General features: G+C 40.8%; 1 protein-coding gene across 1 annotated transcript; it reads left to right on the forward strand.

The window, feature by feature from the left end:
* The first annotated feature begins 9280 nt into the window (after positions 1 to 9280).
* Positions 9281 to 11251, forward strand: LOC131478628 (actin-binding protein WASF1-like). The gene has a single exon (XM_058659128.1). It carries the CDS (start codon positions 9281 to 9283, stop codon positions 11249 to 11251), a length of 1971 nt encoding a protein of 656 aa, XP_058515111.1.
* The last annotated feature ends 489 nt before the right edge of the window (positions 11252 to 11740 follow it).

Below are 11740 nucleotides of genomic sequence, written 5' to 3' on the forward strand. Positions count from 1 at the left end.
ATACAGCAATTCTGTCATCTCAACAGACATTTTAATGGATTTAGCAGTTTGTGGTACTATGTGTTCATATTTGCGTCTGCAGTCTAACAAGTCAGCGTTAAGCAGAAAGCAGACCAGTGCCCTCTTGTGCAGTATGGTTAACTAAAAAATGACTTATACAAACAGTTCTCTGTTTCCTTATGGGTATGAACCACCTTCACATTCAAAAGGAATCTAAACAATGGGGCATACCCCCACAGAGATTGAAAGATGAATTTCATTGTGATCGTTGCTACCATATCTTAAAGGATTTCCAGCTGCTGCTGAAGACACCAGAGCTGCCAGTGAAACTTGAATCAACGAGGTTTCTAATTTGTCTTTACATGATATTCAATTCCCTAGTAACCTATTCTTTATTTCACATTATTATTGTGAACTCACAGTGTGGTCCCTAACTGTGCTGTTGATATTTTACAACAGAGGTATTAACCATTACAGCATATAGTCAAATGTATTGGAGATGACAGAAGAAAAATATCCGAAATAAAGATCTTTAGTCTAGTGAAAACAAATTAATACTGATTAGTTGATTCAGGTATGTTTACAGAGTGACTAAGACTGACCTCTTGGGCATCATCTAGCTCAAACTTCTTGTTGGAACTACTGTTGCCTGAAAAGACTTCTGCAAGGTATGTTAGAATATCAGTTTCAGAGTGGATCATAGAGATCAAATATACTAATTTATTCTCTAGCACACTTCTTACACGTTAGGCTGCCCAATGCCACTATATGTCCTCCCAGATTACAAATTTAAAAAAAAAAATTTAAGTATACTCCTCCAACAAAGACTATAATCAGTGCCGTCTACTCATAGTGGCATGTCTGTGGTCATCTACTCAGTCTAGAAAGAAGGATGAGCTAACCCATGAACATTTCTAGCATTATGGTATCAGCATTTTAACTACCTTGTGTCAATATACAGTGACTTTAGTCTGCTGAATATATGATACGGTAAACGCACCTGAAAAATAACTAATATTCAAATATGGCTCATTGCGTGCAAGAAAGTCTTCTAAATAATCTTCATGCATGAAATCCTCTAATTTTCACAATTCCTTTGAGAAATAATTGTCATTAACATTTTGTAAATCAGAACTAAGACAAAAAAGGTTAAAATTTTTTTCCCAAGGTTGTTGTCAATTCATGAATTTACATATTTATTCAGTTAGTCTGATTTCAAAATGTGGGCTTTTAGCCATTGTGTGAAGTTTTTAAAAATGCAAAAATTATTAACACAAAAATAAAATAAAATAAAATAATGCTAATATTTGGCAGGATTAATTTCAAAGGAGAAATATATATATATATATATATATATATATATATATATATATATACACACACACACAATAACAACTCAATCAATAATGCTTTGGTGACAAACCTTCAAGAAAGATTTAACTGTAACAAGCTTATTTGGGATAATAAAGGCATTTTAGATATTCAAATGAATACTGGAGAAAACACAAATGACATACTTAAAAATAAATGTGAAAAAAAGGGTGTTTTGCCTACTGATTAGCACTCCTATATCCCACATCCAAGTACATAAGTTTGATTTTTGTTCCAATACCTGATACCAGATTCCTGCTAATGCAAAGTCTGGGAGGCATATGAATCAAGTAACTGGGTTTCTGCTACCCAAGTTAGAGACCAGAATTATGTTCTCAGCTTCTGGCTTACACTTCTGGCTGTTGCCAGCATATAGGGGATTAACCAGTAGATGAGAGCTAGCTCTGACTGTCTGTCTTTCCTCTAATAAATGAAAAATTAAAGTATTATTTTCATTGCCTTTATGCATGTATAGCCAAACATATAGATAGTCCAGCAACACATGAAAAGAAAGATTTCTGATAATAGTCAATGGAATTTGACATAAATTTAATAGTTGTTAGTTTTAGTGATTGATTTATACATCTCTTTCCATACTTACTAAGATTTTTGCATTTGCAGTGGCAGATGTTTCTTTGTATTTGATCCACTTTGATTTATGTGTCTTTTTTTAAATTCTTTTATTTTGCTAATCTTTACATAGTTGATTAGGGCACAAAGGGTCAAGGGCCACAGGAAAGTGCATAAGACCATTGTTTCCACATTAATATTATCTCTTTTTGTTTCTGGGGTGAGGGAAGAGATAAAGGGAGAAGCCCCACCCAGCCTCCCACCTATCCCAGGTCCCCAACATGGGGCAAATTCTGAGGGTCCTTCTCATGCAGTTTTTGATAGTTCAACAGTTCTGAATTGCTGCCAATCTCGCTGCTCCAAGCGCAATGGAATCTCTTCAGAATCGACTGGTTGACATAGTCTCTTCATGGTTGGGGTTCTGAGATCAGCAGTTCAGTTGGAGGGATTTCCAAAGAAACTTTGTCTGAGGTGATCCCACACCTGATTCTTGTGTGTGATTGCCAGTACAGAGTCCGATACAATCTGTCGCCCCAATCAGCTTATGCACATGCTGGTCATTGCAACTGCTGGGTCAGTTCTGTTTCCTGCTCTGTCTTCCACGCGAACCGATGGATGTTGCAGTTCCTGCCCACTTCATACTCGGCCCTCACGCAAACCAGTGGGAGCTGCAGCCTAGTTGGGGCGACTCCCCATAACCCCCACCAGGCCTGCCCCCTACCCTGGTTCCCATGCATGCCAGTATGTACTGCAGACTTGTTCAGTCTGTCCCACATCCCATTTAACTCTCATTCTTGTCAATGGGCATTGAAGCCTAGTTCAACCCAACCTGCCCTATTATCCAGCCCACACACATACTGGCGGGTACTGTTCTTCTAGCCACTCCTTCCCTAATCCTGATTGTCTTGCTCTACAGTGAGAGCAGCAGCCCAAGAGGGAGGTGCCCACTATTTCCCTACTAGGCCACTCCCACTCCCAGATTATGCACTTTCCAGGTGGTTCTGCAGTTTAACTTCACAGAATTAGCCCCCAGTGCCAGACTCTGATGCTCAGCAAAGCCCAACCATTACTCACTCTAATTTATGCCTGCACCAGGAGGAACAATCAGCTCAGCCTGGCTTTTCCCTGATCCAGCTCACATGTTGCCAACAGGTGTTGTAGCCCTGCCTGGTTTGGTCTGCCCCCATCCCAACTCACGCTCTCCAGTGAAAGTGGCTGTCCAGCAGGGGAGCCCACATTCCCCTACCAATTTTGCTCGCTGTCTCCAGGTTCTCACGTGTGCTGGTTGGGCTCTGTGGCCCAGTCTGGTATGATCCACCTCACCTTGGTATTTGCCAGTGGGTGTTGTAGCCTTGCCCGGCCTGGCCCACCCCCAATTCCAGCTGACGCTGGTGAGGGTTATAGCCTAGCCCAGCCCACCAGGCATCCAATCCCAGCTTTAATGTGCACTGGTATGTGTTGTGACCATACTTGGCCTGACCCACACTCTGTTCTGGTGCTCAGATTTGCCAGCGGGTGTTGTAAACTGGTTCATTCTGATCTGCCCCGACCTATGCCAAATGTATGCCGGTGGATACCTTTCCCTGGCCTGGTCTTTACTGTTCTCTATCATGCTTCTTGCACTCACCTGCATGGACTGTGTCCTGCCAGAGGAGTTGCCCAGGCTTCTCCATCAGAACCTCTCCCATTGCCAGAACTCACGCATACCGGTGGGTCCATCAGCCAGCCCTAATTAGTCCACCTCCTGTCGTAGCATGATCAGTGGCCTTTCCCGACTGGCCTTCAACCCATTTCAGTTATGACTTTTGGATGTTTCAGCCCAGCCAAGGCTCGTCCATACCCAGACACGGCTCACACATGACTCAGTAGGGGCAGAGACGTAGGCTAGTCCATCCTACCTCTACCCTGGTCCTCCAGAGCACCAGATGGTGCTGGTGTCTAGCCCGGCCTGGTGCATTCAGTCCCAGTCCGCACTAATGCCACAGGAGTCTGCAACCATGTCCAGACCAGAGTTCGCAGCTCCCACTCCAGACACCTCACTCACCAGTGGGAACCCCAACCCAGTTAGGGTATCTTCTTAGCTCCCCAATCAGCCCTGTTCCCAACCATAGATTGTGTGCATGCCAGTGGTTGCTCTGTCGCAGATGGCTTAGCCCTTCACCTGTCTTGGCCTTTGCCTTCATTGCTCTGTCCTAGTATTCCTGGCTCATGCAGACCAGTTGGTGTAACAGCCTAGCTCGGCATGACCTGTGCTCCATCCTGATTTCTGTTCTTCCTTGTGAGTTAAGGTTTGCTCGGCCCTGCTCTATCAACCCTCTTCCAGTTGCTGTCCAGCCCACCCCACATCCTGTTTTAGGATGTACATTCGGGGTGCTGTTGCCTTGACCTTCCCAGACTATTGTCGGTTTTTTTATCCATAAGTGATGGCAGGTTCCATGGTCACACCCAGCTCAGCCCATCACCACCCTAACTCTTGAGCTAACAAGCGGGACTTGTATTTCCACAGGGTTCGACCCACACTTCCCCCACAGAATCTACCCCTGGATTACATTCTCTTGTGTGTTGGTTAGTGTCCTGACCCTGCCAAGTGTGACCCATCCCCTGTTCTGCCACTCAGTCAGGTACTGATACCTAGCCCTTCCAGACAGGCCCCCAGCCATAGCTTTCGTGTAGACAGTGATGCTCTACGCTAACAGCCCATCTCAGGATTCCCATGTGGGTTGGTGAATCAGTCTGGCCCAAATATAACTTATGGAATCTTCCCTCCAAACCCTCAGATATCAGTCCCCATGCTTGCTAGCAAGTTTCATGACCCCATCACTAGGAATCACTCAGAATTCATCCCTCAACCTACACTCACACTAGTCTTATCCCTGGATGTCCCTAGGCAGCAATTACATACCCTAAAAACCCTAGAGCTCACCATGGTCAGCAGCCAGAGCCTGGTGCCTAAGGGCACACTGGCCTCCCAGCATCCAGGACCCAGTCACTGTGTGGCCACGGTGCCCATGGTTCGAGTCCTGGGCATTTGGTCCCACCTGGCCCGGCTACTCTCCACTACCAGATCACCACCACTGTGGAGGGCTGCTGTCACCCTAGCTGCCAAGGTTGAACTCCCATCCCCTGGTTTCCTGCTACCACAAAGTGGTGGTTGCAGGGAGTGGCTTGAGGCCTTAATCCAGTCCCACAATTTCCTCATGGTGTACTCACCATGGGGGGTGGGCAGAAATCTGTCTCTCTGGCCTCCTAGCTGCCAGGACTCGGTCACCATGTGGCCACAGTGCCCATGGGTCAATTCCCAGGCATTGGGTCCAACCTGGCCCAGGTACTCTCTGCAAGCAGGTCTCCACCACCACGGAGGGTTGCTGTCACTCAAGCCGCCAAGGTCAAACTCCCACTTTTGATTTATGTGTCTTTAACACGGCATTTGCTACACAGGGATTTCTGAGTGTTAGGAAGTCATTAAGGATTATGCATCTAGTGAAGTAATCCTTATATATTTTATTCAATTTGTGTATATTAATTCTACCTTACTTGCCATCAATATTATAACTGCAAGTTTCTTTTTGTTACTATCCATACTTTGGCTTTATTAACCACTTGCTATTGGTTGAGCTCTTCCCATCATAAAAGATATATGCTGAAATACTGACACCTTGTGTCTCATAGAGTAATCTTATTTGCAAATACAATGATTACAAATGCGTCAATTTGAGTCCACTCCAGAGTAATAAGGGCCCTTAATCCAATATGGCTGACATTCTGATAAGAGGATCATGTGAAGAATATAGACACAGAGAGTACATAATGGTAGAGGCACAGATTGGAATTACATTTCTATAAAGCAAAAAAGTATGTAGGGATATCATTTCTCAAAGCAGGAAGAAAGGGTGCTCTCCACTAGATGTTTTAGAGAGCAGGTCCAAGTAGATACTTTGATTTTTTTTTACTTATATAGACTCTAGAATCAAAAAGAATAAAAAATGAATTAAAAAAATCAAAAAGAATAAAATGTTTGTTTAAAAGATTTATTTATTTGAAAGGCAGAATTACAGAAAGAGAAGGAGAAAGAAAGAAAATATCTTTCATCTGCTGGCTCATTTCCTGAAAAGCTTCCAGACACTAAGCCTTGGCCAGCCAACAGTAAGAATCAGGACTATCACCTGTGTCTCCCACGTAGGTAGCAATAACAAGTACTTGAGCTGTCATCTGCTATTTCACAGGTGCATTAGCAAGGAGCTGGATCAGAAGTGAGGTAGTTGGGACTTAAATCACCACTCCAATACAGGCATCCCAAGTAGTGGCATAACTTACTGCACCATAGCTCCTGCCCCAAATTTTCCATATTTTTAAACCACCTAATTTGGGATGTTTTCATATGACATCTATTAAAAAAAAAACTAATGTAGGGACCAGTGTGGTAGCTCAACAGGGTTTCCATCCATGCAAGTGCTGGCATCTCATCCAGCTCCCTGCTTCTGGCCTGGGAATGCAGCAGAGCATATCCCAAGTACTTAGCACCCTATACCCACATGGGAAATCTGGAGGAACTTCCTGACTCCTGGCTTGGGATCTGCTCAACTCCAGCCATGTGGCCTTTTAGGGAGTAAATCAGCAGATTCTGTCTCTCTCTTTCTCTCTGTAGATATGCCTTATCAATAAAAATTAATAAATATTTTTAAAGCTAATATAGAGTTTAAATAAATATGGTTGAAAATAATTTCTATAATTTAATACTTAAAATTTTAACCTCTTTATTATTTATTATATCCTTGCTATAATTATACAACTATCTTTAAAATATTTTTATTTAATTATCATTTGTAAACTTTGCTTACATTCCTACTAAATTACATTCTTTTCCTTTTTCTTTGTTGAGTTATTTATTTTGTGGAGGAATAGGCATCTAATCATAGTGTAACTTTGAAATATGTTATCTAAAAATTAAGAAAAAAGACATAGTTTATCTTTTTAGGCTTGCATCTACAAACTATATATTTTTAGATTTTATTCATTTAAAAGGCATAATTACAGAGAGAAAAGGAAGAGGAAACACAGAGAAAACCTCCATTAACTGGTTCACTCTCCAAATGGTCCCAACAGCTAGAGCTGGGGCCATCATAAGCCAGGAGATTCTGCAAGGTCTCAAACATGTGTTCAGGGACAAAAACAATTTGGCTATCCTCCACCACCTTAATAGGCACATTAACACAAAGCTGGATCGTAAGTAGAGTAGCCGGGACAGGAGCCAGCACCCACATGGGATATTGGAACCTCAGGCAGCAGGTTTAATCACCTCACAAAGCTCTGATGTCAGCCCCCTACAAACTTCATTGAATCTGTTCTATTTACATTAATGTCACATTAACAGGAGAACTGATGAGAGAATTTAAAATAAAAATAATCTAAAAGGGAAAAATTTTAATTTTCTACCCATTTTGCTTTCTGTTACTAATGCATATTTTAGGCTTATAATATTAACACTTTGTTCTGAAATCATAATGCTACAGCTTTGAGATTATTGTCAGTACATGCTGTTCTATAGCTAGGGTAGCACACTTAAATGGGCATCTTACTTATACTTTTTCTCAATAGACTACACACTCCCTCTGCTATTACCATTATAATTGACTCCATTTTGTCTTTGAATTTGATAAATATCTGTTTAGTTTTAAAGATAATTATATCTAACAAAGGAAGAATTTTGCATCCTCTTTCTTTTCATTTTGTTGTTATTTGTTTTTTATTTACTCTATTTTGGCAAGGAATCGTGAAAGGGAAAATCATTCACTTATTTCAACACACTTCCCTTTAGATTAAGGGGAACAATTTTAGCCCCATCACTGATCCACTCTTCAAGGAATGTGGGTAGAAGTCAAATGACAGTATCTAAAATTCTTTACCTCTTGAACCTGGATGCCATTTTCCACAGCACATGTTAAGAGAGTATGATCCATGCTTTTCAAATAAGTGTTGACGATGAATTTTCTGTTTTAAAATTTACTTGTGTTCTTATCATTTGTTTCCTGAAAGAGAAGTTTTGTGCCCCGGCTTTACCATGTTAAAGATCTTAAGGCCATTTTAGAAGGTCACTTGCATGCATGGATCGATGCATGAAAGATAGACATAAATGTGAATGCATGGATAAAAGGACAGAGCATAGATTGAAAGGAGACAAGATAGGTTCAGGAAGGCAAGGCAGAAGATTTATCCGATCATACTAGTGAGATAGTGATGACATAGACAGAGTGGTAGGATAAGTGGAGAACTGAGTATATTTTTAGAAAATATTTATTGATTTGTTTGTTTGTTTGTTTATTCATTTATTCATTTATGTTGGAAAGCCAGATCTACACAAAAGGAGAGACAGGGAGAAAGATTTTCCTTCATCTGGTTTGTCCCCAAATGGCCGCAATAGGGAGAGCAAAGCTGATCCAAAGCCCAGAGCAAGAAGCTTCTTTCAAGGTGTTCCACTCAGGTGCAGGGTCCCAAGGACTTGGGCCATTGCTTTCTGCCTTCCCAGACCACAATCACGGAGCTGGGTGGGAAGTGAAGCAGCCAGGATACAAACTGGTGCCCATATGGAATGCCAGTGCTAACAAGTAGACCATTAGCCAATTGAGCCCCAAACTGGGTATCATTTAAGATATATTTCCACAGTAAAATTGACTGATCTTGTTAAGTTGGAGTGGGAGTAAGAGATATTAAACCTGAAGCTAGCATCTAAGTTTTGGGTGTGAAAAATAATGAATGGAGTTTTCATACTCAGAGATAAGAAATATAGGGCCACGAGGCAGATTTGATGGTTATAAAACATATTACAATTTTGAGGTGGCATTATGATATCCAGGTGGAGCTGAGAAATGATAACTGGAAGACAATTTTGAAATCATAAGAAAGGTAGATATTATTTAAAGTCAAACAAGTAAACTGGCAATCGTTTGGAATGATTTGCTCTCAGTCCTAAAAACATTAAGTGAATGGTGGAGGTAATAGCCTTATTTTTTCTTCTCAAGGGTCTCTTTTCATCTTTCTGTAACTAAACATCAGGAGACAGCAAGCTATAGGTACATGATGATGACATGGGGGCACTCTTTGTCTACTGATGACACAATCATAAGATTCTGACATAAAGCTTTGTTGCCAGGTTACCTCTCAAACACTGGAGGCACAGACCTCACATCACCACAGCAGAGCAGCCTGTGCCAGAGACAGATGTTGCCAATGAGGCTCAAAAATTGATGAAGATCAGTGTGTCTAAGAAAAAGGCACAAATGCTCAGAAGAGGGTAAAGTAACCATGTCTCTTAGCATTTTTGATGAACTTACAGATATTTGAAATGTCTTTAAATGAAGAGGATGATGAGGGGTGTCCAAAACAACTTGCGATACCCCCCAAAATACAAGATGAGTTAGCTCATGTAATTCAGACATCTTTGAAGAGCATAGCTGTACAAGTAAATAATCTAAATAAGTATGCTGAAGACCTACTTGGAGGGATATCCAAAGAGGTTGATTGGTTTTATCAAAGACTTCAGGTTTTACAAGAACGTGTAATCTACTTAACTGACAATATTACTCAAAAGAATGAAAACCGAAGATTATCCTTGTCAGCTGGGAAATCACAGAAGACTTCTCAAAGCACAGGTATTCAAAACCAGCAGAAGTACTCCAGACCATTAGTTGTTAAAATGTATGAAACGCATGATGCTTGCGTACAGACATTGCCTCTCCACATTCCTACTGTTTATTGCGAAGATGACTTAGAAGGTTTACAGCTTTCTCATGGAACTTCCTGTGTTTTTCAACTCTGTAAAGAAAAGAGCATACATGAAAGTAAAGAGAAGTTCAAACAAAAGAATAAACACCTGATTAATTTCAATGTTTCAAAAAGTGCTCCTCAAAGTCAGGGATTCCAAAATAATGCTTCAGTCAGCCATATGCAAACCACTTGTGGAGAGATCACTAATTCACATGCAAATCAACCAACTCAGCCTTCTTTGACCAGTTACCAATTTAATGAAATCAGTGAAATTGGTAGGCTTCTAACAAGAACTGTAGGAAAGATGCTATCCAGGCCTTTATGCAAACTGATGGATGGAGCTAGAGACCTAAAACCACCATGCATCAGTTATGGAATTGGGATGGGAGAAGAGTTGCCACCTCAACCACAAATTCAACCTAAAACAAATGTGTTTGTGAGCCCTATGGCCCCGAATTCTCCACCTCCATTACCGCCGGATTGGTTAGCTGCTTTAAGAGCTTCAAAGATGGCAAATCAACCTCAAATCATACATTACCCATCTCAATTTCCATCACCAATTTTGAGAAATCCACCAGGAATACCACAACCTGTTCATCCACCAACTATTTCTGAGGCAGCCCCTCCATTTACTGCACCTAAATTAGTCGTCGCTCCACCAGTACCTGAACTTTTGCAGTGCTACAAAATGTTAGCAAATGAGCTATCCCCACAAAAAAAAGAAAAGGATGTATCTCCACCTATATCTCCTTCTCCAATAATCTCACGTAAAATTGAAACAAACATCAGAGTTACAAATCCAACTAGCCATGCTGCACAGCCACCAGCATCATCAGTTTGTCCATCTGTTAGGTCTGTGTCTGCAAAGTCACCAAGATCTACAGTTGTAGAATCAGCAAGATCTTCAGTTACACCACCAACAAGATATCTGATTTCAGCAACTACATCTTCATTCATGCCCTTACCAAGACCTTCAAGCCCACAAAAGTCAAAAACTTCAGTTCCACTGTCACGTCAACAAGTATCAAGATCTTCAGTTCCATCATCAAGCTGTTCAGTTTTCCAGTCAACAAAAAGTTCCGTTCATCCATTCTCAAGAAGCATAAATGCACAATCAAGAAAATCACCCGCTGCTCTTTCAGCAAGCCGCTCAGCTCCACAATCAGCAGGACATTTGATTCCACCACAATCCGCATCTTCAAATGTGAAGTCTTCATGCCTCCAGCCATTAGTTTCTTTTGTACAGTCATCATCAGCTTGCATTCCAAAATCTTGGGATCCAAATTCCCAAGCCTTATCAGTGTCTCAATCCTCCCAAGTTCCAATTTGTCAAGATTTCCAACTAGCTCCATCAACTCCACCCATATATAATAATGCAAGAAGTGTCCTGATGGAAGCAATAAAAAAAGGTGTGCTGCTACGGAAAACAGAACATCCATGTGTCCTGAAAGCTAAAATAGAGATTGCTAAAAATGAGCCACCTTTTATCCAGATACAACATCAAGCTGCAGAATGCACTTCTGTCAAATTTCAGAGAAAGGCAACTTAGATGGAGAGGGGGAAAAAAAATAAATTCAAGTAAACTAAGTGATCTTCTGTGGGTTTATTCTTTAATAAGTCATTACCATTTTTTAACAGTAAACCACTATCTTCCTCTATGCATGCACCCCCCAAAAAATACTCAATCGAATCGTCCATACTAAGTACTTGTGTTTTAGAATATGCTTTAAGATGAGTTACTCAAATGAGCCAAAAACTTCGAAGTATTAAATAGACACTAAAATAGATTTTTAAAGACAACTATTGTTGAAACTCTGAAATTAACCACTTGTTTCATCTTATTTCAAGGAACATTTAATGCAAGTGCTCAGAATTTCTGTCACCATTGTTAACAGTCCAGGAATAAATGTGGTAGATCAGACATCAATTTTTAAACTTTTTTATGAAAGGTGAACATATTTCACATGTACAAACTTAAGAGCATTGTGGCTTTATTTCTTTCAGATATATAACCAGGAGTTGGATTGTTGGATCATAT

Source organism: Ochotona princeps, chromosome X (assembly GCF_030435755.1).
Source record: "Ochotona princeps isolate mOchPri1 chromosome X, mOchPri1.hap1, whole genome shotgun sequence".
NCBI classification, from domain to species: Eukaryota; Metazoa; Chordata; class Mammalia; order Lagomorpha; family Ochotonidae; genus Ochotona; species Ochotona princeps.